The sequence below is a fragment of the Coptis chinensis genome, chromosome 8 (assembly GCF_015680905.1).
Source record: "Coptis chinensis isolate HL-2020 chromosome 8, ASM1568090v1, whole genome shotgun sequence".
Classification (NCBI taxonomy): domain Eukaryota; kingdom Viridiplantae; phylum Streptophyta; class Magnoliopsida; order Ranunculales; family Ranunculaceae; genus Coptis; species Coptis chinensis.
In genome coordinates this window covers 48622789-48648587 of record NC_141463.1, presented here as the reverse complement: position 1 = coordinate 48648587, position 25799 = coordinate 48622789, and the positions used below count along the sequence as shown (strand labels likewise).

General features: G+C 36.5%; 1 protein-coding gene across 1 annotated transcript; it reads right to left on the bottom strand.

Annotated features, from left to right (window-relative positions):
- Positions 1–4025: 4025 nt before the first annotated feature.
- Positions 4026–4730, bottom strand: LOC147481765 (uncharacterized). The gene has a single exon (XM_086579037.1). It carries the CDS (start codon positions 4728–4730, stop codon positions 4026–4028), a length of 705 nt encoding a protein of 234 aa, XP_086435163.1.
- Positions 4731–25799: the final 21069 nt, after the last annotated feature.

Genomic DNA, 25799 nt, shown 5'->3' with positions numbered 1-25799 from the left:
CTAGTATAATTCATAATTCTCTCATTGACTTTGGTAGGATTGATAGTCGTAGGAAACTTGAATGCTAAAGAACTAGGAGTGGAACGAATCTTCTATTCCATCTCTACTTCAATAGATTCGAGAGTAGAAAACAAATATCTTTGATAAGTCTAGTACAAGTGATAGTTTATAGTTTTACTTTTGTTTAGAGTTTCATCGCTTTATTCATTAGTAAAACTATCTCTTTTTTTACGAATATCACCAACCGTAGGATGATGGAATGTGGTAAGAACTTGTTCAATCCTACGCATATGCTGATAAGGTTTTTTATGGTCTAACCCATGAAAAACTGGTAACAAATTAAATATATCCGTGGGGATTCGGAAATCCCCCACTGGGTCTGCAAGAACGATGCAAGATTTCAAGCTATCGTTCAGGGCTTTGTAAAAGTCAGAGAGAGGAGTCTTTCTTTCTTCAGCCATTATTTCAGGTGAAGTGTGTGGTATACTAGATAGGTGTGTGTGTTGACGTTCATGATAAATTACGTTAGTCGTTTTTTCTCTAGCTACCTGACCTTAATCTCATGCAAGGCTAAGTCCAATATTAAAGAAACACGACAACAGTCAAAACAATCCTGATATGCTAGTACAAATCCTCTAACAGGAGATGCAAGGAGTGGAAGAAAGAAGTACCTGAATGCCTCCTTGCTTTGCTTATGAATAACATCTTGTATACGCGAACTCAGTGTATTTAACAAGTTAGAAACACTGAATAACTTGAAGAAATGGAAATTTGGACTAACCTGTGAAAATCGAGCTGTTCAGAAAAGGGCGCGTGGTGTGCTCAGAAATTGCCTAGGTAAGGCGCGGGTCGCGCTCTTGCCTGACTCGAAGTCCAGGCACTTTAGCGCGGGGTGCGCTCTGAATTTGCCATGGAAGGGCGCAGGGTTCGCTTTTGCCTGACTCGAAGTCTAGGTACTTTAGCACGGGGTGCGCTCAGTGTATTTCTGCAAGAAAAATTCAGTTCTGAAGCAAACAACCACAGTTAGAACCAAACAAGGGTGGGTGGGTGTAATGGGATTTTGGTAGGATTAACACTACTAAAGGAAATGAAACTAAACACAACTAAGATGGTAGCGACGCCATTTGATAAATGGTAAAATGATAGTTTTACCTAGACTTAAGTAATGAAACTCAAATGTAAGTAAAACTAAAACTATTTTGTTGCTCAAGTATCAAAGTTATCTACTCTCACTATCAATGCAATATATTGGAGTAGAGAATTCGTTCCACTCCTAGTTCGTTTAGATATGAAGTTTCCTAGTTCATGTAAGCTAACAAAATCGTGAAAGTAATAGAATTGAAATTATACTACGATGGTGGAAATACTAATTAAGATTGTTATAAATCAACTACGGCAATTCAATACTAAAGTGACAATATGAGAATGAATTAGGAGAATTTGATTCAACCTTGATTCGACTTAATAAACTAGCATAGAATACATTGTAATCCTAATCTTTACGTTTTCATGTAAAGGTTGGGTGTTTCTAATCCCTAATTATTCATGATAATCTCTACTAACTAATAACTAGCATGTGAAGTAATCAACTCCATTCTCATGGTGAACTAATTACTTTCTATAGTAGAATAGAACATTACAACTATATCCATGCTAATAAAAAATCAAGTCATCATAAAAGCTTCCTCAAACCCCTCTAATGGAGGTTTAGCCTTGAGTCATTAAACTATCATTTCTAAAACAAGAACAATAAGAACAAGTCATTATTGAATAAGTAATTAAACTTTATAAATCTAATTGAACAATAGTCTAATGATTCGAAATGAATTAATATTGCATTAAAACTAATTTAGAACTTGAGTTTATGACTAAACTAATTATGAAATTAAGACAAAACTAAAACTAACTAAGTATTGAATTAGAAACTAAAACTTAAAATATAAACTAAGTAATTGATTCTAAAAACTAAATTTCTTGTTCTAAAAACTAATTTCTTGATAATTAACTAGATTAAAACTAAGTAACTTAAGAGCTAAATCTTAGTCTCTTTATATAGAAGAGGCTAGATCCACAATTTCATGCATGGGCTTAGGAGCCATGTTTTGGGCCGGAAAATCGAGCCCAAAACCTCATTACTTCAATCCACAAAGGGGTTTGCAACTGGAAATGAATTCAATAGCCTTTTTATCAACTTTTGCTCCTCCGATTGGGTCAAGGCTTAGACCATTAGAAATCTCTTTTCGAACCGGTCGTTTTGACATATGGTAGGCCCAATTCCGAGGTCTACATCCAAAGATACGACCTTCGAAAGTTCTGCTAACTTTTATACGCTATTTCTGCCCGCGTTGACTTTGACTTTTCAGCTTTGACTGGGCTTTAAAAAGGCTTTTTCTCCTTGAATCTTGGCCTTTAATCATAGAGCTTCTTAGCAGCTAATCTTTGCTCCTTTATCTCGCAAAAGGGACGCATTTCTATACATAATTGACTCCAATGCCTGAAATACACAAAAGAATGATGATAGTACTAACTCTTACTTATTAATCACATAATTGGTCAAAAAGTAATATTGTTAAAGGGTTAAAACTACAGTTTTGGGCTCTTATCAGTGCACAACTCTTTTAGAAACTTAGCGTGTCCAGGTAGATTTTTTTATAGCATCTAGAAAAGGTAGGTTTATAGTCAAATTTTTAAACACTTTCCTAATCTCATCAAAATTCTCGTCCTTTTTAGACACAACTAGTCTCAGAGGATATGGTGGTTTATCTATATATATTTAGCATAAGGGTCAAAAGTATTATTAGTCTTTGCTTTATCTTTAGCCGTTTTCCATTTATGTGTCCATATTGGAACCTCTACAGGTGTGGGATCATCAATTTCTATGGTGGTATTTAGTAAGGTTGTACCTTTTGGTTGTGGTTAGAATGGAACTTTTACAGTTGTAGGGTCTTCAATTTCTATGACAGTATTCAGTATGGTTTCATTTTCAGCTTCCATTTGCGGGCGATCTTCAAGCATAGTTACTTTGTTATCAACTACTCTCCCTGAACGAAGGGTAGTGACTGCATGTAGGTCCCTTAGGGTTATATTACCAGTGCACTGAATACTATTTATTTCAATGGCGGTGTTTGTTGACTTAGGATTAGGTACTGCTTGACCTGGAAGCACGCCTGTTGGGTTATTATTTTGGTTAGCAGACATGTCAATAACCTTTTGGCACAAAAGACTACATCATTTGCATCGTTTGTTGCATCATTTTACAGTTTTGACCATGTTTTTTTTTTTTTTTTTGAAATAACTAGGGGTTAAGGATACCCCAACCTTTTTATTTAATGGCAACCTCTCAAGTACATTTTCCCTTCTTTATCCCCCTTGATTAGTTCATCGAATTTTTGATCCATAGGTGGGATATAGTACATGGTTTCATTACAACAGTCCCTACTTACTTTTGCTAGGTAGTTGGCAGGTTGGTTACCCTCCCTGAACACATGCTTGAACTTAACGTCTTCAAACTTTGAGACCACCTTTTGTAAGTGCGCTACCACGTTCCTGCAGTACCAAGGTGGCTCTTCTTTGACACTCAAGATCTGGATGACTCTCATAGAATCCGATTGCACTTGTAGCCGCTAGATATTCAAGACTGTAGTACCTTCCAAGCCTTTCAGCACTCCAAGAAGCTCCTGATATAGCGCAAACATTTTTGCTGAACTTCCACCAAAAGCCATCAGCACATCACCATTTTGATCTCTCAGCACGCCCCCATAGCTAGCACTTCCTGCTTGCACCGATCCATCTGCATTCAGTGTTGGAATCTCATCCTCTACCTTGTTCCATTTTACCCATGTCTCCTCTGCTCGCGTATAGTTTACTCCAATTCCCATCGTGCTCAGTATTTTCTTTGTTGCCTCATCCTCCTTCACTGATTCCATCGACTTCCCCAAATATATTTTCATGTTATTCAATACCTTCAAACTAATAGCATAAGCTGGTTTGAACCTCTGTTTCTTCAGCCTCCAGTTTCTCTCTGTCTAGATTGCATGTACTGCCGCGCAAATCATAGCCCGTATGATCTCATTTGCCACTGTAGAGGTACGGTAAATGCGCATTAGATAGTACCATTCATTGTGTGAAGGTCTTACCATTTCCGGAAGCCCCATAGCTCTTTTGAAGTTTCTCCATACTAGCTGTGAATAATCACAATCAAAGAAGAGGTGTCCCGAGCTTTCTTCATGACTATCACACAGGCAACATTTTGACGTTCCAATCACCTTCTTTTTCATCAGTCGATTCTGCGTAGGTAGCGCACCCGAGAACAGTTGCCAGATGGTAAATGAGTGTTTAGGTACTGAAAGCTTCCCCCATACAATATTGTACCATTTTACCTTGTTTCGCACATTTTTGAGAGCTGCATATGCTGAAGCAATCGTGAATGCTCCTGTACTGGTTGGAGTCCATGTGATCTGGTCTTTTTCAATGTGATTATTTATCTCAGTTTCCATTATCCATTTCTTTACTTCGCACTCTGGAAGCTCAGCTATAGTTCTCACCCAAGCCCCATCAGCTATCACTTTCGCGACCTTTGCATCCTCAGGTATTACATGTGCAAGGAGATTTCTTGCTTGTTCATTCTTGATAAGAGGCCCCGAGCACCATGGGTCATGCCAGAAACTAGTCTCCTCTCCATTTGCTATATAGTACCTGACAAACTTCCAAGCAATTTCCCGATGCTTCATCACCCCTCTCCAAACCCAAGAGCAGTCTCAAGGGGTCTTCATCGTCCAAAAGTGTTCATGTTTTATGTGATTCTCCCATGACCATTTAACCCACAAGCACTCATGTTTCTTCACAATTTTGATAACCAAACCACAGTAAGCAGCTTTATTCCAGACCATTGGATCCAAAATCCCCAATCCACCTTGATCTTTATCTAGTATGAGCTTTCCATGACTAGCATGATGCATCTTTCTAGCCATATTTGAACCAGCCCAAATAAATCTATTACACAACTTGGCCACTTTATCAAGTACTGTCTGCAGAAGGACAAAGGTTTGGGCCCAATAAGATAGGAAGGATGTGAGGACAGACTTAACCAACTGAACTCTACCTGCTCTGTTAAGATCTTTGTTCTTCTAGTTTGAAATCCGAGCTGTGATCTTTTCAATGAGGGGCAAGCATTCCCGTATACCTAGTCTTGAGGCAGTGAGAGGTAGCCCTAGGTAGATAATAGGGTTTCAAAATACCCTTCCAGTGTCCCATTTACCAAGGAGATGCGTAGCACATAAACAACCATTCAATGAACACAGGGGGGAATTTAAACTTTTGTAAAATGGCCTCAAGTGCTTGCCACGACACAGAATCATAGGCTTTCTTTATGTCAAGCTTGATAGCACACCTCTTCTGGCCTTTCTTTCTCGCATAGCCCCTTAGTAGCTCATGAGCTAACAGCAGATTATCTTGGATGGTTCGTCCCGATATAAACACCGATTGGGTGCATAATTTGATTTTGTAATGGGTGCTAATAGTAGCTTATTGGGTGCTAACAGTAGCTCATGCTGATCTTTCATCAAGTTGGAGTTTTGTTGCATAATTTGATTTTGTTTTTCCAACAAGGTCACTACTACTTTGTCTGTAGATAGTTGAATTGGAATTAAGGCTTGTTGAGCATTCATGTCTTGATGTTGATAGTTCTGGGTCATAGGCACTAAACCTCTATTCTGGTCACCTAAGTTTCCTTATCCTTGAGGTTGAGTTTGTAGGAACCGTTATGGTTTCGCCAAATGATTTACTACGAACCGCAAAACACCAACACGTAGCAGAATAAGGGGTGTCACGGTTTGGTTAGAAATTTATCTTTAGAATCGGCTAAGATAACTCTGAGAATCCAATAGCTATGAATCCGAATCAACATCTTAATCTTCTGTTGTATTCCTATATTTATATTGGACGTTGTGTGGGCAACGATCTATCAACCCCCTTCTCTCTCACAAAGCTAGAACCGATTTTGGATCTATCTTTCCTTGCCTCTCTTTTCAATCGAGATGAAGAGTGAATTCGGCCAGGAGAGAAGGGTTTCTATTTATAGGCTACAACAGGGACCATGAGGAGAAATTAAGGTTGGGCCTCCTGACGGGCTTGAGCTTCCCATGTTCGCCCAGAACACACGGCCCAAGTCCGTCAACAAATGGCTTATTCCACTAAAGGTCATTGTTACACTACCACCATAATCCCAAATTACGTGTTACGTTTATGGGCTCCATATTATATGCTCGTTGATCTCCCTGTGTTTAAGATATCGAATGTCCGTTGATTAAGTCAAGTTACTGACAACTACATTAATCAACTTCTTGTGTCATTGAGTAGTACCACTCAACCTCATTGTTATGTCGGAATAAATCCACCTGCAGGGTTTACATGACAATCTTTTTGAGCTCCTCAAGGGGAGATCATCAACCCGACTTCCTGTGGGTCATGGATTCCTTCTATAATCAACAGCACAGCTTACATACAATGTCATTACCCAATCCATCGAGTTTGTTGATTCACAAATGAATCTCACTCATTGATGATTTAAAGCAATGTACAATGCACATAAGTGCCCGTTATTATATCCGGATTAAGAGGACAAACATCCATAATAACAGAGGTGTTTGTTCTCTTATATAGTCAGTATAAAGAGAAACAACCTCACTTGGTCCTATTTAATACACACAAAGTGTACTAGTGTAATCCTATGGTCAAGATAGACTAATACCAGATTATACTAAAACCATACTAATGGTTTGTCTAAATCTATTTAGGTTGTGAACGTTTACTTATACTTTATAAGGTACTGATGATATGATCTTCTGTGTGTCAGCACACACCATATCATCTACAACATAAAGTATTAGACACATGCATATAACTAATAACATATATAATATGCATAACATTTGCCCATATGATTCTCATTCAAAATATAAAGAATTAGAGTTAATACAAAAGTAATGCTTTTAGTATATAACCCTATCAATCTCCCACTTATACTCAAAGCATTGTTTTTTAGTATACGACTAACATAGTTAACATGTTGAATTTTGATGGTTGTGGTGGTGGTTGTGCATAGACAAGAGGACAATAGAAGTCGAATGCTTAAGACTAAAACAGACATTACAACGAGTAGAGTTAATGTTCATGATTGGAGTGGGCTGTTGTTGAACAGAGAGGACATCTACTTTTTTAGAGAGGGCATCGATAAAAGTTTTAAGCCCGGGATCAGGTTTAACCTCAAAAAAAGAAAGAGTGGAGCGGGAAGAGTGATTACCTCCCCAATTATTGTTCCTCTTAGATTGATCTTCTAAGAATTTATAAGCCTCCAAGGCTTCTTTACTAAGAAAACTACCCCCAGTCATGATATCTAGAACCTCCTTATGATGATGTATAAGCCCCTTGAAGAAGGCACGAACAAGTGTGTCTTTCGCAAGATTATGATGCGGGAATTCAATGAGAAGATCAGTGAAACGATTCCAGGCCTCTGAAAAGGATTCTTGAGGATTCTGGTGGAAGAAATGAATCTTTTGAAGCATTTCATCTATATTCAGTGGAGGGTAAAACTATTCCATGAACAATTGAACAAGATTAACCCATGAGTCCACAGAGTTTGGCATTTGGGTAGTGACCAAGACGCCGCCTTGTCAACTAGGGTGAATGGAAACACCCTAAGTTTAACTTGATCCGGACTTACGCTCGGATGAAGGAATGTAGTGAGAACTTGTTCTATCATACGCATGTGTTGATAAGGCTTCTTATAGTCTAAACCATGGAGAACCAGTAACAAGTTAAATATATTCGGGGGAATTTGAAAATCCCCCACTAGGTCTGCTAGAACGATACATGACTTAGGGCCATCGTTTAGTGCTTTATAAAAATCAGATAGAGGAGTCTCTGGTTCTTTAGCCATTGATGCAGGTGTAGCGTATGAAATTCTAGATAAGCGTGTGGTATTGCGTCTATGAAAAACAAGCCTAATTATAATAGAATTAAAACTCCTCTGACAGAAGAAACGAGGAGTGGAAGAAGGAGTACCTAAATGCCTCCTTGCTACATATATGAATAGCGCCTTTGATACACAATCTCAGTGTATTGAAGAATTCAGAACACTGAATATAAAATAATTTGAACAAAAAGAGAGCCTGTGACTAACCTATGCAAATTGGGAATTTCTTGAGGAGGTGGCGCTCGAAATAAATTACACAAAGGCGCTGGCACTCGTAATCTTGTTCAAAAAAATTTGTTCGAAGAACAACAAGAGGGCGGCGAGCTCTCAAAATATAGGGTACACAAGGGCGCGGGTGCGCTTGTAGTACTGTGTTGAAATAAAATATGAAAACAAACACAGTTAGAACCAAATAATCGAGTGGGTGGGTAGAGAAGGGGGGATTGCCCCTTGGATTCAAGCAATTGAATTCTTGTCTTGAACGAGTTTAAGATGGCAGCGACACCATTTGATAAAGACAAATTTATTTAAACTAACTATCTATGCGTAAACACAAATAATCAATCAACTAAACAAGTGCTTAGATCAATATTCATACTCTCAAATAATAATAAAGTAATATAAAGAGTACGGATTCGTTCCACTTTTAAACTACCAAGACATAAATGAAATTCAACTAATTTAAATCACAAAGAAACAATGGTAAGAGTAATATTATGTTGAAAGATTTCTATTTTACGATTATACTACGGATTCAAATAAATCTAAATTAACTAAACTAATAGAAATAGGGTTTTGATGGAAGAGAAAGTTATAGAGAAGAGTAATCAATCCACCTAATGATTAGTTTTAAGCAAGAATAGAATTATTCATTGAAAAGTGATCATCTTTAGGTTTTCACACAATGATCCAACTTAAAGCCTCAAAGTTTATCATCCCTAGCAACAACTTACATCTCTATAGTCATTATTACTAGCATGTAGGATTATTACAACCAAATCTCTCGACTTAATTATAACAATCCCTAGTTTAATTTACTATATGCTTATTTTGGAAGTCATATAATAAACTAAACTCATTGAAATACATACACAATTCAATAATTCTACTAAGCAATCAATTCCTCATTAGGCTTCATAATCACTCCCTCTAATGGGGGGATTAGCCTAATATCATTGGATTAATTAAACTAAAATAATAAAAGAAAGACATAATGTAAAGAAGAAGTAATTTAATTGAATAAACTAAAACTTTTATTAAAAGGTTCTAATGGAGGCTACAAACTAAACTAATTAACTAAACCTAAACTAAAAGAGAGAGAGAGAGAGAGCTAAATTATTCTAACTAATAGGAGGGAGAGAGTTTAGGGTTTTTATTCTCTTATATAATGATACAAAATCATGCATGGGTTTTTAGGCTAGGTTATGGACCCATAAATTAAGTCCATAACCTAATTGGTTGAATCCAAGACTCTAATTCTGGTTGTGTTACTGTAGTGCGTATTTTCACTTACTTATACTACTCTGATCGAGTCATGGCCAATAACATTGGAAAGAGCTTTCTGAGTTGGTCATTTTGATATAAAATGGGCCCAAATCCGAGGCATGAGTCCAAAGATATGGCCTTTTGAAGTTTTGTTGACTTTTCTTCAACTCTCTAATCCGGTTTGACTTTCACTTAACAGTTTTGACTTGGGTTTTTTCTCTATTAAACTTGGGCTTTCTTCATGGAACTTCTCTAGCAATCACTTTATATCTTTTTAGTGCCTAATTAGTAACAAATTAACATTTATTCAACTCCGAAGCCTGTAATACTAAAAAACACGTAATTAGTGATAAACCTATATTATTAATAACATAATTGGCTAAATAGAAATACTATTAAAGGGTTTAAACTACAGTTTTGGGCTCTTATCACCTACCTACTGCCAAAGCCCATTTTACAAGCCTGACATCCAGGCCCAACACGAAGCCCATAGTAAAAAGCCTTACCCTAATTCTTAAAACATTATCACTAATACGGTTAATCTTTTTACAGAACTTCACAATCCACAACGTGTACCTGGACCAGTACTCTTATAATTGTTCAAGTAACACTAGACGTGCTTCAAGGCTGTTGAAGATGCTATTTATACGCGTAGCAAGGACGCTCCAGGTAACACCTCTTTACATCCTCGAATCTACTATAAGAAGATTCTATTTCTAGTAATAATCAGGCTAATTTTTGCATGCTCATTAGACTTAAAACTTACATGAGATTAAGATCTGGTATGCATAAATCTGCCTTATTAGTTTATCGTAGATGCAAAAATCAATGCCTATCTTGAAATTCACACATCACCACACACACCACCACTTATACCCACCCCCAACTACATCTGTAGCAATAGGTGAAGAAATAGCAGAGAGACCCCTCTATGATTTTTATAAGGCTTTAAACGATGAACCTGAGTCCTGCATAATTCTTGCAGATACTACGGGAGATTTTAGAATCCCCCCTAATATATTTAATCTGCTACCTGTTTTCCATGCTTAGACCATGAGAATCCTTATCAACATTTACATAGGATACAACAAGTAATTACTACATTTCATCATCCTAACGTAAGACCTGAACAAATAAAACTAAGGGTGTTTCCTTTCACCCTAGTTGACGAAGCAACAACTTGGATAACATCACATGGGAAAAACTAGTTGAATTATTTATGGAACAATTTTACCCACCATAGAAAACTGATGAGATGCTATCACATATTCATTTCTTTTTCTAAAAGCCTCAAGAATATTTTTTTGAGGCTTGGAATCGTTTCACTGATCTTCTAGTAGAATGTCCCCATCATAATCTTGGTAAAGACACACTAGTTCGTGCCTTCTTCAAAGGCCTATCCCAACACCATAAGGAGACGTTATACATCATGAACGGAGGTAATTTTTTAAGTAAAAGAGCCACAGATGCTTATAACTTTTTAGATAATCAATCCAAGAAAAGTAACAACTGGGGAGGTAACGATTAGTCCCGCTCCAATACATCTTTTTCACCAATTAAGGCAACCAGTATGTTTGAGGTTAAACCTGACCATGAACTTAAAACTTTTATTGAATCCCTCACTAAAATGGTCGATGCCCTCTCTGTGCATAAACAAGAAGCGATACCCACTCCAGTCATAAACATCAACTCCCCTCCATATAATGTATGTTTTAATCCCAACCATACAAATTCCTTTAGTCTCTTACTCTACGGTTCACCGCCACCACAACCCATAGATAATTACGCTTTCACCAACCCTAACACACAATGGATGCAAAACACTAATTATAATCAACAACAACAACCTACACCCTCAGGTATTAATTATCAAAACGTTAGGCCCACTATAAACTTCCACCAATTTAACCAACATCTAGGACAAGGTGATTTAGGTGACTAGAATAGAAGTTTAATGCCCATCACCCAAAACGATCAACATCAAGACATGACCACGCACTAAGCCTTAGTTCCAGTCACTCCACCATTCTCTATTTGCGTTCCTTGCATCTATTAACAACCACATGAAGTTTTTAACATCATTCCAGAAATGTTTTGAATATGAGCATTCAAAGAAGAGGTGCTTGGAGTTTTCCCTGCTGTTTGTACAGAATATGCATTGTGAGTGATTGAGCACTTTCTTATACACTAGTTTATCCTGAGTTTGAATTGAGCCTGAGAAGTGTGACCATGAACAGAAAGAGTTTCTTGGATGCACAAATTTCCCCCAAACCAAGTTGGACCATCTTACCTGTATAGCTCTCTTCTTGATTACTTCATATGCCAATTTTGTAGTGAAAGCACCTGTGTGAGAGAGACTCCATACTACAAGATCTTGATGCATTACTGTGTTTATGTTAGTTAAGAGTATCTTAGATCACAGCTCTAGGTCTTGTATGAGATTAATAGAGGAATTTTAGGCGCCATTAGTGATTAGAGCTTGCACTTTGGTATCAAGAGGATATAAAGTTCCCCATACAGTGAGAGCTTGCTAGTTATGTAGGAGAGGTTCACTTGTACACCACAAGTCATGCCAGAGATGTGTAGTGGTACCATCTGCTATCCTAGATCTGATGTAGTTTCCAGCTAGTTTCCTTGTATGCAGAATATGTCTCCATGCCCATGAACAATCTTATAGGATTGGCATTGTCCAAAAGTGCTTGTTCTTGATATGTTGTTCATATGTCCATTGAACCCATACGGATTCTTGTTTTGATGCAATTTTGAATACTAGTCCACAATTTGCAGCTTTATTCCATATGTGTAGATCTATGATATTAATGCCTCCTTCCTCTTTTGCCAGACATACAGTGTGCCAGCTTGCTTGATGCATTTTCCTTGTCATTGAGGGTCCACTCCAGAGAAATTTAGCATATATGCTAATAATTTGGTTAAGAACTGCCTGAGGCATGATGAAAGTTTTGGACCAGTAGACATGAAATGAGGTGAGGACAGACCTTATGAGCTCAACTCTACCTGCATGAGAGAGTAGCCTCGCTTTCCAATCTGTTATTCTGGATGTGACCTTTTCAATCAAAGGTTGACAGTCTTTAATGCTCAAGTGAGATGATACCAATGGGATGCCAAGATATGTGATGGGAGGTTTAATTACTTGAACTATTAAAAGATTTGCAAGACTTGAGGCCTCTTCATCATTTAGTCTACCAACTAACATAATAGTTTTTGAAGTGTTCATAGATAGTCCTGTGGCAACTGAAAAGGAGTTCAAAATGTCTCTGATAGCAATGACAAAGTGAGAGTCTCCTTTGCAAAAGATCATGACATCATCAACAAAACATAAGTGAGTTAGCTTGATCATTTTACACTTAGGATGCAATTTAAAGGAGTTTATAGTTATGCCTTGAGTGAGTAAGCAACCCAAAATCTCCATGACAATTACAAGCAAGTAAGGTGAGAGTGGATCCCCCTGTCTTAAACCCCTCTTTCCTTGGAAAAAGCCTTCAATAGAGCCATTTATGAGAAGAAAGAAATGGGGTTTCATGATGCATAACTATATCCAACTTATCATTCTTTAAGGAAAGTCGAGTTTTACCAGCATGTGATGGATAGTTTCCCAACTCACCATGTCAAAAGCTTTTTGAATGTTAATCTTGATTGTGTATCTAGGTGACAGCCTTTTCCTTTCATAGCTTCGGTTAAGCTCATGAGAGAGTAATAAGTTGTCCTGAATACTCCTTTTAGGGATAAAGGTTGTTTGATTAGATGAGACTAGGTCAGAGATGATTAGCTTAAGCCTATTGGTGATGACTTTTGTGATGCATCTATAAAGAATAGTGCAGCAAGCTATGGATTGAAATGTGTCACAGAGAAAGGATGTTGTTGCTTTGGAATGAGACACAGGAGTGTTGAGTTTACCCCTCTTAGCATTTTTCCTCCATTGAAGACATTAGTTACAATATTTGTGAAGTCATGTCCAACCGTACTCCAGCAAAATTTGTAGAAGAAGGAATTGAAGCCATCAGGCCCAGGAGCCTTAGTGTCATCCATCGAGAATAGTGCATGCTTTATTTCTTTAGGACTAATGTCTACATCTAGGATGTGATCATTGGTGAGAGAATCCTTGACTGTAAGATTGTTGAAGAAGTTAGGATGTACATCTAAGCTGGCATTGGTACCTATCATGTCTTTGTAGAAATCAGTGAAGACATTTATGATTTGCATCTTGGTGTTAATAGTGTTCCCTTCCTTGTTAGTTATGGACCAGATAGCTCTCCTGTGTTTCTTTTCTTTCAAGCAATTATGAAAGTAAGATGTACCCTTGTCACCCTGAACAAACCAATCATGTGATGCCTTCAGTTTAATTTCTAGATCTATTGCTCTTGCAAGTTACCCATAAAGTTCCATGGCTTTTTTCTCCTTTTTTGAAAGGTTTTAATCTAGTGAATTCAGCTGTAGAAGCCTCTGTATATAGTGAATCTCTTCCTTTGTAGCTTCTACTCTGGTATGCAGACTGGAGAAGTGCAGCTTGGTCCAGCTTTTGAGCCTAAGTTTGAGAACTTTGAGCTTTTGAAGGAGAATGTACATTGGGTTTGCATCTACTCTTATATCCCATGTTTCATTAAGAATCTCCATAAATTCAGGATGATAGACCCAACCATTAAAGAATCGAAAAGGGCTTGGTCTTTTTTTTAAACTATGCCATATGACTAAGACTGGAGTATGATCAGAGGTTGCATGAGAGATGAAATCTGCTTTAGTATCAGCATGAGTACTGAGCCAAGAGGAGTTCACCATGCATCTGTTGATCTTTGTCATGATTATGTTATTTCCTTCTTGCTTATTTGACTAAGTGTAAAAATGGTCAATAAACTTAAGATCAGAGAGTCCATTTGTTTGAAAACAATCTATGATATTCTCTGTCTCTTGAGGGTAGACTAGGGCTCCCCCTATTTTTTCCTCAGATCTTGTGACGTTGTTAAAGTCACCCATCAAGCACCAAGACTGTGCATTTGGGTTTAGGCAAGTAATATCATTCCAAAGCTCCTTCCTATGATTACTGTCATTTCTTGCATATATAATAGTAGAATAAAAGGAAACATTTGAAGGTAATGTTACCTTGACATGAATGTACTGATCACTTTTTGATGGCTCCTATTTTTGATGGCATTTGAAGGAAACATTTCTTCCAAAGCTCCTCTTTTTGATGGCATAGGCAAAGTGGAGACATCCACAATATGCTTGATAAGAGCCCAAAACTATAGTTTTAACCCCTTAATAACATTACATATATACCAATTATGTTTATAATAAATAAGATTTAGTATTGTTTACATACTTTTGTGTAGTAGGTCTTGGAATTAATTATGTGAAGAAATATGTCACTTTTGCAAGAGAAAGGAGCACAGGTTGGTTGCTAAGAAGTTCTATGGTTAAAGCCCAAGTTTTAAGGAGAAAAAGCCTTTTTAAATCCCAGTTAAAGCTGAAAAGTCAAAGTTAACGAGACAGAAATAGAGCATAAAAGTCAACAAAACTTCCATAGGCCGTATCTTTGGACTAAAACCTCGGAATTAGGCCTATTATATGTCAAAACGACCGAGTCGGAAAGATATTTCTAATGGTCTAGGGCTTGATCCAATCAGAGGAGTAAAAGTAGACTAAAAGGCTGTTGTAGTAGTTTCCAGCAGAGAAACCCTTTTTGGACTTAAATAATTAAGTTTTGTAGCCCAAAACACAGCTCCAAAGCCCATGCACAAAGTTGTAAACCTAGACCTCTCCTATATAAAGAGGACTAAGGAAAAACTCTAACTCTCTCACCCCATATTAATTAGAATAATTTAGATCTCTCCTCTCCTACCTATTGTCTCTTAACTTTTATCTTTAGTTAAAACCTTGTTTATGTTTTATTAGCCTAGCCACCATTAATTCAATTCAAGTTATTTTTAATAAAGTAGTTCTTTCATTATGTCTTCCTCTTATTATTATTCATTCCATGATAGTCTAATGATCCATAGCTAAACCTCCATTAGAGAGGTTTGATTGAAGCTTTGATGAAGACTTGATGTGTTAGTATAAATTAGTTATTTTTAAGAGTTTCAATTCTAGAGGGTAGTTCATTCACCATGAGAATGGGTTTCAACTTCTTCTCATGCTAATTATTTGTTAGTTAGAGATGCCATGAATAATTAGGGATAAAAATACCTAACCTTTATGTTGAACCTTGTGTGAAAACATAAAGATTAGAATTGCAACAAATCTATACTAGCATGTTAGGGATTAATCAAGGTGGATTTCAAATCTCCCTAATTCGTTCTTCATATTCACATCTTTATTTAATTGTCATAGTTCAATTTAGAATACACCAATTCATAGTTTTCATCATATTAGTTATATTTAGAATAATTACTCTCAAGTTGTTGAATTGTTAATCACTAGTAGAATTAGTTATGTTCTAAGCAATTAGGAGTGGAACGAATTCTGACTCCAGTTTTATTATATGATAATCGAGAGTAGAAATTTGATATGAAAGAGTATAAATTATCGTTTACTTCTTCCTAGCATAATTAGTTAAGTAGGAGTAAATGATTGTTAATATTAGATTTATCAAATGGCTTCGCTACCATCTTAGTTGTGTTTAGAATTAAATTCTCTTAGTTTTCAATTCTATAATAGCCTAATTCACCCACCCACCCTTTGGTTCGAATCTAACTGTGTGTTCTGTTTCTTGAAAAAATAGAATTTTGCTCCTTGAAGTCTACTGGAAATTTTCAAAGTTGTAACTCAGAGCGCGCCCGCACCCTTCCTTCTAGTAAGCTAATTTCATATTTTCTTTCTAATTTTCAGGTCTAGCCCATTAAGAAACCGTGCGCAGGTCTGTTTCTAAAAAAATTTGACAGAGCGCACCTGCGCCCCTTTGAAAAAAGCTTGATATAAACAGGTTAGTTACATGTCCTCTTTTTGTTGGGAATTCTTGTTTCTTCAGTGTTCCAAGCATCCACAGGACAAGTAGGTCATATTAAAGACGTTATTCATAGGCATAGCAAGGAGGCATCCAGGTTCTCCTTCCTTCACTCCTTGTTTCTTATGTCAGAGGAGTTTTAATTCTAGTATATCAAATTATTTTTTGACTGCTATTCTGTTTCTTTCATATTGGACTTAGCCTTGCATGAGATTAGGGTTTGGTAAGAGAAAACCATATAATGTTATCTATCGTAAACGTCAATGCACACGCCTATCTAGAATATCACATACTACACTTGCATCAATGGCTGAAGAAGCTGAGACTCCTCTCTCTAATTTTTACAAAGCCCTAAATGATGGCCCTAAGTCATGCATCGTTTTTGCAGACCCATTGGGGGATTTTCAAATTCCCCCGAATATTTTTAATTTGTTACCCATTTTTCATGGTTTAGACCACGAAAAACCTTATCAGCATATGTGTAGGATAGAACAAGTTCTCACTACATTCCATCATCCTAACGTAGGTTCTGAACAAATTAAACTGAGGGTGTTTCCTTCCACCCTAGTCGATATGGCGGCGTCTTGGTTAACTGCCCAAACGGTTAATTTCATGGATTCATGGGCCAAACTTGTTCAATTATTCATGGAATAGTTTTACCCACCATTGAAGACAAATGAGATGATTCAAAAGATTTATTTCTTCCGCCAGAACCCTCATAAATCCTTTTCAGAGGCCTGGAACCGGTACCCCGATCTTTTTATAGAGTCCACATCATAACCTTGAGAAAGACATACTTGTTCGTGCCTTTTTCAAGGGGGTTTCACATCATCATAAGGAGGTTCTTGGTATAATGAATGGGGGTAGTTTCCTTAGTAAAGGAGCCTCATAGGCTTATAGGTTTTTAGAAGATCAATCCAAGCGTAATAATAACTGGGGGGGTAACAACATCCCCCGCACCGCTACTTCTTCTTCTTCCACAGCCAAGGCTGCCAGTATGTTTGAGGTTAAATCTAATCCCAGGCTTAGAACTCTAATTGAATCCCTCACAAAAAAGGTAGAGGCCATTTCTGTTCAAAATAAGCATACTCCTGTCATGAACATCAACTCTCTTCCATGTAATTTCTGTTTTAGTCTTGAGCATACCGAGTCCTTTTGTCCTCTCGTCTATGAACAACCACCCGCACAGCTGAATAATGTTTGCTTGTTAAATAGCATGCCTATTTCTAACGCACCTTGGAGGCGAAACTCCAACTTCAGTTGGCGAAATAATCAACCAGTAACACCTCTGAGGTTTAATAATCAAAATGTTAGGCCAACAAACAACTATAACCCAACTCCACCACGACAAGGACAAATATCAGGTAATTATAATAATTATTATAATAATAATAGAAGTATCATCCTGGTTAATAAAAACTATCACAACCCACTCGTTAATAATCAACGTGAGATAGTTCTTGTCACACCACCTGTGGCCACTACACATTCACAGCCAGATCGTTTTGATGGCTACAAGCAAGCTCAACAACAGATTCTACAATCCATACAACAGTTAACCCAAGATAAAGCCCAACCGAAAGGTGTGTTTCCAGGTCAAGCTATAACTAATCCTAAAACGCCAAACACAGCCTTTGAAGTAACCGGTAATACTAGTAACAAACATTTAAATGTAAGTGAGTTAAATGCCATCACCACTCTCCGTTCTGGCAGAGTGGTTGATAACACCGTCATTATGCCCATTGATACACCACCAGTGGTCATTGAAAATGAAAATTTACTAGATACCGATATAGAAACTGAAGATCTTACCCCTGCAGAGGTACCAATTAAACCACAACCCAAGAAAAAAAGGGCCAAGGTTAAAAATCCTGCTAAATATAGAGAGAAAACACTGTTTCCCCAGAGACTAGCCATGATAAACAAGGATACAAATTTTGATGAGATTAGGGAAGTTTTTAAAAATCTAATGATAAACCTACCTTTTCTTGAAGCTATTAAAAAATTACCACAACATGCTAAGTTTCTAAAATAGTTGTGCACTACTAGGCAGAAAACAAACATTCCAAAAGATGCCTTCTTAATTGAACAGTTTCCCACTCTATTTGAACATAATGGAATAGTTAAGTACAAGGACCCTGGTCGTCCTACTGTACAATGCACCTTAGGGGATACCCACATGACAACTGCTTTATTAGACCTAGGGGCAAATGTTAACTTATTCCCTTATTATCTATATAAACAAATAGGTCTACAAGATATGCAACCAACTAAAATGATATTGCAATTGGTTAACCGTTCTATTAAGTATCCTAAGGGTGTTGTTAAAAATGTGCTGGTCAAAGTTCAAGATTTTTACTACCCAGCCAACTTCGTTATCCTTGACACAGAAGTCACTAACGACTCTGTTCCTATCATCTTAGGGCATCCCTTTTGTGCAACTGCCAACGTGTTCATAAACTGCCGCGATGGTTCGATGTCCATGTCTTTTGGACACCTTTATGTTGAGGTAAATGTTTTCAAAATGATGCAACAGTTACCCGATATGACTATCGATGGAGAAGTTAGCATGATTAAGAGCTTAGCTCAAGATTATTTCAACAACACGTTTCCAAAAAATCGGATGATTCAATTCCTTTCGTTCGGAAGTTCCGACTTCGACGATGACTCCTACGTAGAGGAAGTCAACACCATTTCGAGTCTACACCTATCTTAGATCATTCTATAGCTCCATCTTCCGATTTTGAAGGCCTCTTACCTAAACAGGTCTTTACTACTCAAGATGAAGACCCTCCGGAAGCCTTTCTACCCATTCATCCCACCCCGGTCCTTAAACCTCTTCCTGCTGAGTTGAAATATATCCATCTTGATCCAGATGGTTGTCATTCGATGATCATATCTTCTCAGTTGTCTACTTATGAAGAGGCACATTTGATTAGGGTGATTAGGGAATATCGTTCTGTGATCGGTTGGTCCCTAGACGACATTAAGGGAATTGACCCTAGTGTATGCACACATCACATACATTTAGAGGATAATACGAAGACTTCATAGGAACCTCAGCGTCACTTAAACCCTACCATGAAAGAGGTGGTCAGGGAAGAAATTTTACGGTTACTTGATGCGGGTATCATATATCCCATCTCCGATAGCGAATGGGAAAGCCCCATTCACGTAGTTCCTAAGAAATCAGGGGTTACCATTGTGTGTAATGCTACTAGTGAATATGTTTCCACACAAGTTCCTATGAAATGGAGGATCTGTATTGACTACAGACGCTTAAACTCCATGACATGAAAGGATTACTTTTCTTTACCTTTTATAGATCAGATGCTCTAACGTCTAGCTGGTCATGCTTATTACTGTTTTTTAGATGGCTACTCTGGCTATTTTCAGATCATTATTGATCCTGACAACTAAGACAAAGCTATCTTCATATGTCTTTTCGGAACATATGCCTATAAACGAATGCCTTTTGGCCTTTGTAATGCTCCTGGTACCTTCCAGCGGTGTTTGCTTCATATCTTTAGTGACATGGTGGAGCGCTTTATAGAAGTTTTCATGGATGATTTTTCTATTTATGGAAATTCTTTCAATAACTGCCTGTCTAACCTGTCTAAGGTGTTGACACGGTGTGAGGAAAAGAATCTGGTTTTAAATTGGGAAAAATATTATTTTATGGTTAAAAGAGGAATAGTTCTAGGTCATATTGTATCTAGTGATGGCATAGAAGTAGATAAGGCCAAATTAGATAAAATAGCATCTCCACTTATACCACGGACTATCCATCACATTAGAGCCTTTTTAGGCCATGCAGGTTTCTATAGGCATTTTATTAAGGATTTTTCAAAATTAGCTAGGCCCTTAACTAATCTGCTTTTAAAAGATGCCATATTTGATTTCAATTATGACTGCAAACAGGCTTTTGAAACATTAAAAGCCGCTTTAATATTTGCACCGATTATACAGCCTCCCAATTGGTCAAAACCTTTCAAACTTTTGTGTGACGTTAGCGATTATGCTGTTGGTGCTGTGTTAGGCCAGAAACTAGATGATAAGTCCACCATTATTTATTATGCTAGTAAAACTTTAAATGATGCTCAAAGAAATTATACTACTATGGAAAAAGAAATTTTTAGCTGTGGTTTATGCTTTAGATAAGTTCCGTCCTTATTTGGTTGGTACAAAGACCTTAGTGTAGATTGACCATGCAACTCTTAGGTACCTTCTCACCAAGAAGGATGCTAAACAGGGATTAATTTGATGAATCCTTCTCCTGCAAGAGTTTACCTTAGAAATTAAAGATAAACGAGTGGTTGAAAATGTAGTTGTCGATCACTTATGTAGACTAACCAATGACAGTGATAGAAACTCTAAGTCCATACCTAATTTGTTTTCCTGATTGACACCTTTATTCTATTTTTTCTACATCTTGGTATGCCGACATTTTGAATTTTTTAGCTTATGATATTATTCCTGATGTTTAGTCAAAAAACGAACAAAAGATATTTTTGGCTAAATTTAAGCTATACTACTGGGATGAGCCCTACCTTTTTAAATATTGTGCGGATCAGATTATTCGTCATTATATCCCCCAGTGGGAATATAATGAGGTTTTATCCTTCTGCCATGACAAAGAGTGTGGTGGCCATTTTAGTGGTATGAAAACGGTAGCTAAAGTTCTTCAATGTGGTTTTTATTGGCCTACCATTTTTAAAGATGCCCAAGTATACTGCAGAACGTGTGTTTGTTTCCAAGAACTTGGGTGTATCACTAAACGTAATATGATGCCTTTAATTCCCATTATGGTAGTGGAATTTTTTTATGTATGGGGCATTGATTTCATGGGTCCTTTTCTAGTTTCCCACAGTTTTATTTATATTCTTGTTGTCGTGGACTACGTTTCCAAATGGATAGAAGCCATGGCTTGCTGTAGTAATGACCATACGACAGTTGTGTTTTTTGTTAAAGAATACATTTTCTCTCATTTTGGTATCCCTAAAGCCATCATCAGTGATGGCAGAACGCATTTTTGCAATAGAGTTGTTGTTTCTTTAGTTAAGAAATACAGAGTTACCCATAAGGTGGCAACTCCTTATCATCCGTAAACTTGTGACCAAGTAGAAGTATCTAATAGGAAAATTAAAAATATATTAGAAACGACAGTCAATCCTGATAGGAAAGATTGGTCTAAGCGTCTAACAGATGCCTTATGGGTGTGTTGGACAGCTTTTAAAACTCCTATAGGAATGTCTTGATAAAATGGTAATTCACTTTTCCTTCCTATGAATAATTATTTATGCTAGGAATAAGAAACGCTATTTTTTCTACGTTTAATCAAAGTTTCTACTCTCAATTATTGTTTAATAAACTTAGAGTAAAGATTTCGTTCCACTCCTAGTTGCTTAGAACGTGATAGTTTCACTAACTTAAACAATTCTACAATATCAATGAGAGCAATGTTTTTAATAATATTAATATGTGGGAATAACTAATTAAGATATTCTAAATTATTAGGGAATGTTGTTCGCGCTTATGCAGGTTGCTCGACAAGGAACTCAGTCATACATCAGGAAATTCAAGCCATTGCAGTTAGGCTTAAGCAAGCCCAAGAGATGGGTATAGAAAATCTGGAAGTCAACTTGGACTCTCTAGGAGCCATAAACATTTTGAAAGGGAGTGAGCTCTGCCCATGGTATTGTTCTAATATGGCTACCTGTATTAGAAGTATTACTCGCACATTTGTTAAATGCTCTTTTAGTCATATCTTTCGAGAAGGAAATCGGACAGCTGACTACCTTTCAAAAATGTATAGATCGCCAGAAGAAGGTGTTGTTTTATTTTCTCTTCCTCTAGATGAAAAGTTACACCATATCATAGAGGAAGATAGAATATGCACTATGTATCCCCGCTTTTCTTCTAATACAGGTTGAGGTCAGCCATAACCTCTAGATTATTAAAAAAAAAAAAAACTTTGAATCATGGGACTATCATGGACATAATAATAGAAAGAAGAAAACATAATGAAGAACTACTTTATTAAAGAAAACTTGAATTGAATTAATGGTGGCTAGGCTAATAAAACAATAACTAGGTTTTAAAACTAAAGAAGAAAACTAATTTATTATCTAATGGGTGTCTCTCTTAGAGTTGTGCCTTAGTCCTCTTTATATAGGAGAGGGCTAGGCTTACAATTTCATATATGGGCTTTGGAGCTATGTTTTGGGCCATTAAATCAAGCCCAAAACCTAATTACTTAAGTCCAAAAAGGGTTTCTCTGCTGAAAATTACTGCAACAACATTTTTGTCCACGTTTAATTCTCTGATTGGATCAAGGCCTAGACCAATAGAAAGCCCTTCCCGAGTCGGTCGTTTTGACATAAAGTAGGCCCAATTATGAGGTCTGAGTCCAAACATACGGCCTGCGGAAGCTCTGTTGACTTTTCTGCTCTTTTTCTGCCCGCGTTGACTTTGACTTTTCAGCTTTGACTGGGGTTCAAAAAAGTTTTTTCTCCTTGAAACTTAGGCTCTAACCATATAACTTCTTAGCAACCAACCTTTGCTCCTTTCTGTTGCAAAAGTGACCATATTTCTTCACATATTTAACTCCAGAACCTGAAATACACAAACGTACATAAACAGTACTAACTCTTCTTTATTATAAGCATAATTAGTCTAAATGTAATATTATTAAGGAGTTAAAACTATAGTTTTGGGCTCTTATCAAACCACCCCCAAACAACATTTTGTTTGTCCTCAAGCAAATAAGAGAAATTATAATAAGTGACAAAAAATGGAGTTCTAACTAATCTCGTTTCGCCGAGTGCGATTGCATTGACCATATGCAATAAAGCTTTAAACCACTAAGAATTCCCTAATGGACGAGTTATAGCCTCGTTAGAGTTTTCTAGAGAAGGTACTCATAAACTTCATCTATACTAGACCGAGTAAGGAATAAAATTACTGTTTCTTTATTTATTCTCATATATCTATACATCTCACTAGCAATGAATAAAGAATAATCAATTCGAAACCTAAGTTAATATGTGCATAATAATCAATCATCTATGGATAAACATATTTATAATGACCTATGCTATGGAATGCAATAACAAGTCCGTTTCTGAAACTTTGGAACAGCGTCCTTAAGTAGGTCCTCACAAATATGTCAAGACAAAAACACTCTGATTTTTCCACTCAAGTTCGCTCACTCTAGTGTGCAGTGGGCACACTTTTCCTTATGAACTCAATGACGTACAAGGAAGCCAAAGTCGATCAAACACAACTACCACATACTATCACACTAACCTATTCGTAATTGAGCTAGAGGTTTTTATTAGGTGTTGCGGGGATTAGGTGATGATTTAAGAAGGAATGAAATGGATATTCAAAAGGACAAGTCTGACATAATAGGGTCTTCAAAATATGTAACTAGAGAAAACCTTATTCTTACTTTTCTTCTACACTTTGTTTCCATCCTTAGCCATTTTTTTCTTTTTCTTTTGGCTTTTGACTCCTTTGATTCTGTTTTTTGTTTTGGAGTTCAAACTTTTTATTTTATTTATTTATTATTTTTTTTGTTTTTTTTTCTTTTCTTTGGATGAAAACTTTCTTTTCCTTTCTTATTTGAAACAACTAACAAATTCTTGGTTTTCCACATGTCTTTCTATTTTTTTTTTCTTCATTTCATCCTACTTCTTAGACTCATTCAAAAATGGGTAGGCTGATTTTTATTTTTATTGGGTTATTTAGGCTTTAGTCCAATTTTTTATGGGGTATTTAGGCTTTAGTCCTAAAATTATCGATTATTAGGTTTTAGTCCTACTTCCATCTTCAATTTTCTTAAATGACCAAAATACCCTTAGAGCATGTTTATCACATGACTTGAAATTGCATAAAAGTAGGACCAAAACCTAATTTATCCAATTACAGAGGGGTAAATCCTAAAAATGAGATTTGACTATGCAACACAATGTTGCTTTCATTGAGTCCTTTGAATTGGAGTGCTACATTCATAGGATTGAAATCCGTTTTGTCTTTGGAGACAATTGTTCATCAACCTTGAGCACCGAGAGGGAGCAAATTTGTCTTAATAAGGACATAGTGATTATCACTAGGATCAAATTTAATCATTGGTAAATTAAGTTAGTTTGTTGAACTAAAGGTTTGTTCATGACATATTTGTTGTATCAATTTGATTTTCCTGTTTACTCACCAATAAATATAATTTTATAATAAATTACATCTTCCATTCGATCATTGATAGTTTTCATCTTGATGAATTAGGTGAGCTAATGAGGGAAAATTCTTCTCACTCCCCCCATTTTGTTCAGATTATGAGTACGTGAGAGAAGACGAGTGGGTGGAGAATTCAATTTTTTTTTATTTTTTATTTTATTTTTTATTTTTTATTTTTTTTATTTCGTTTGGTTAGCCCTACTGGAGCACTAGTTTAATACAATAATGTAAATTTAGTTTTAATCATAACCATTTTAAAAGCGGGGTAATACTTGTAAAACCAACTCTGCGTAGTAGATTCTAGGCTCACTAAAACCATTTATAGGCTTGGGCTTTTCTTACCAGGAAGGTCTCTCTGTCTACGTGGCACTCTCTTTAGAGAAGAACCTCAATTCTAGCGGTAAATTCTTCACTATATATTTGTATTAAACACGCGACTCGTCAATATTTGTATTTTTATCCTATGAATGTAGCCCTCCAATTCAAAGGACTCAATTAACACAATATTGTGTTACATAGTTGTACGCACAAAAATGTGTACCTAGGTCTATGCAATTGATTTTAGAGTCGCCACTAACTTTATTAAGAAAAAGTTGAGTAAAACCTATGTGAAGGACTAGCCCTCGAAACTAGATGATTATTGGGTTCGGGAGTCAAGGTATGATGTGGGAAGGTGTTAGGCACCCACACTCGGCTGGTAAAAACCAGCCTTACTTCTATTGAGGTGTAAAGTTTTGAGATAGGCAAATGAAGAAAGCTTGAAAAATTAATCTACCAAGTTGGATGATCTTCACTAAATTATTTAAAAGCAAATGACTATATGCTATAGTAAAACTAAAAAAAACAAATAATCCTAATATGCAATACTAATTAAAATAAAAGATAAAAGAAAGATGTCACCTTGTTTGGAATGTTGCCTCATAATTGATTGTAGATTGATTGATTGTTAATAAATGATGATGATAAACTTGATTTGGAATTGACAACTATGATTTTTGGATTGAAACAGGTGATTTGAGAAAAAAACAACTTTTGGTGAAAAGAAGACTAAAGACGAAGAACACGAAAAACTTCATTAGAAAAACCTCGAAGTTGAAATTTTACCTTCAACTCCAGATTAAACTAAAGAAATTCTACTCTAGAATGACG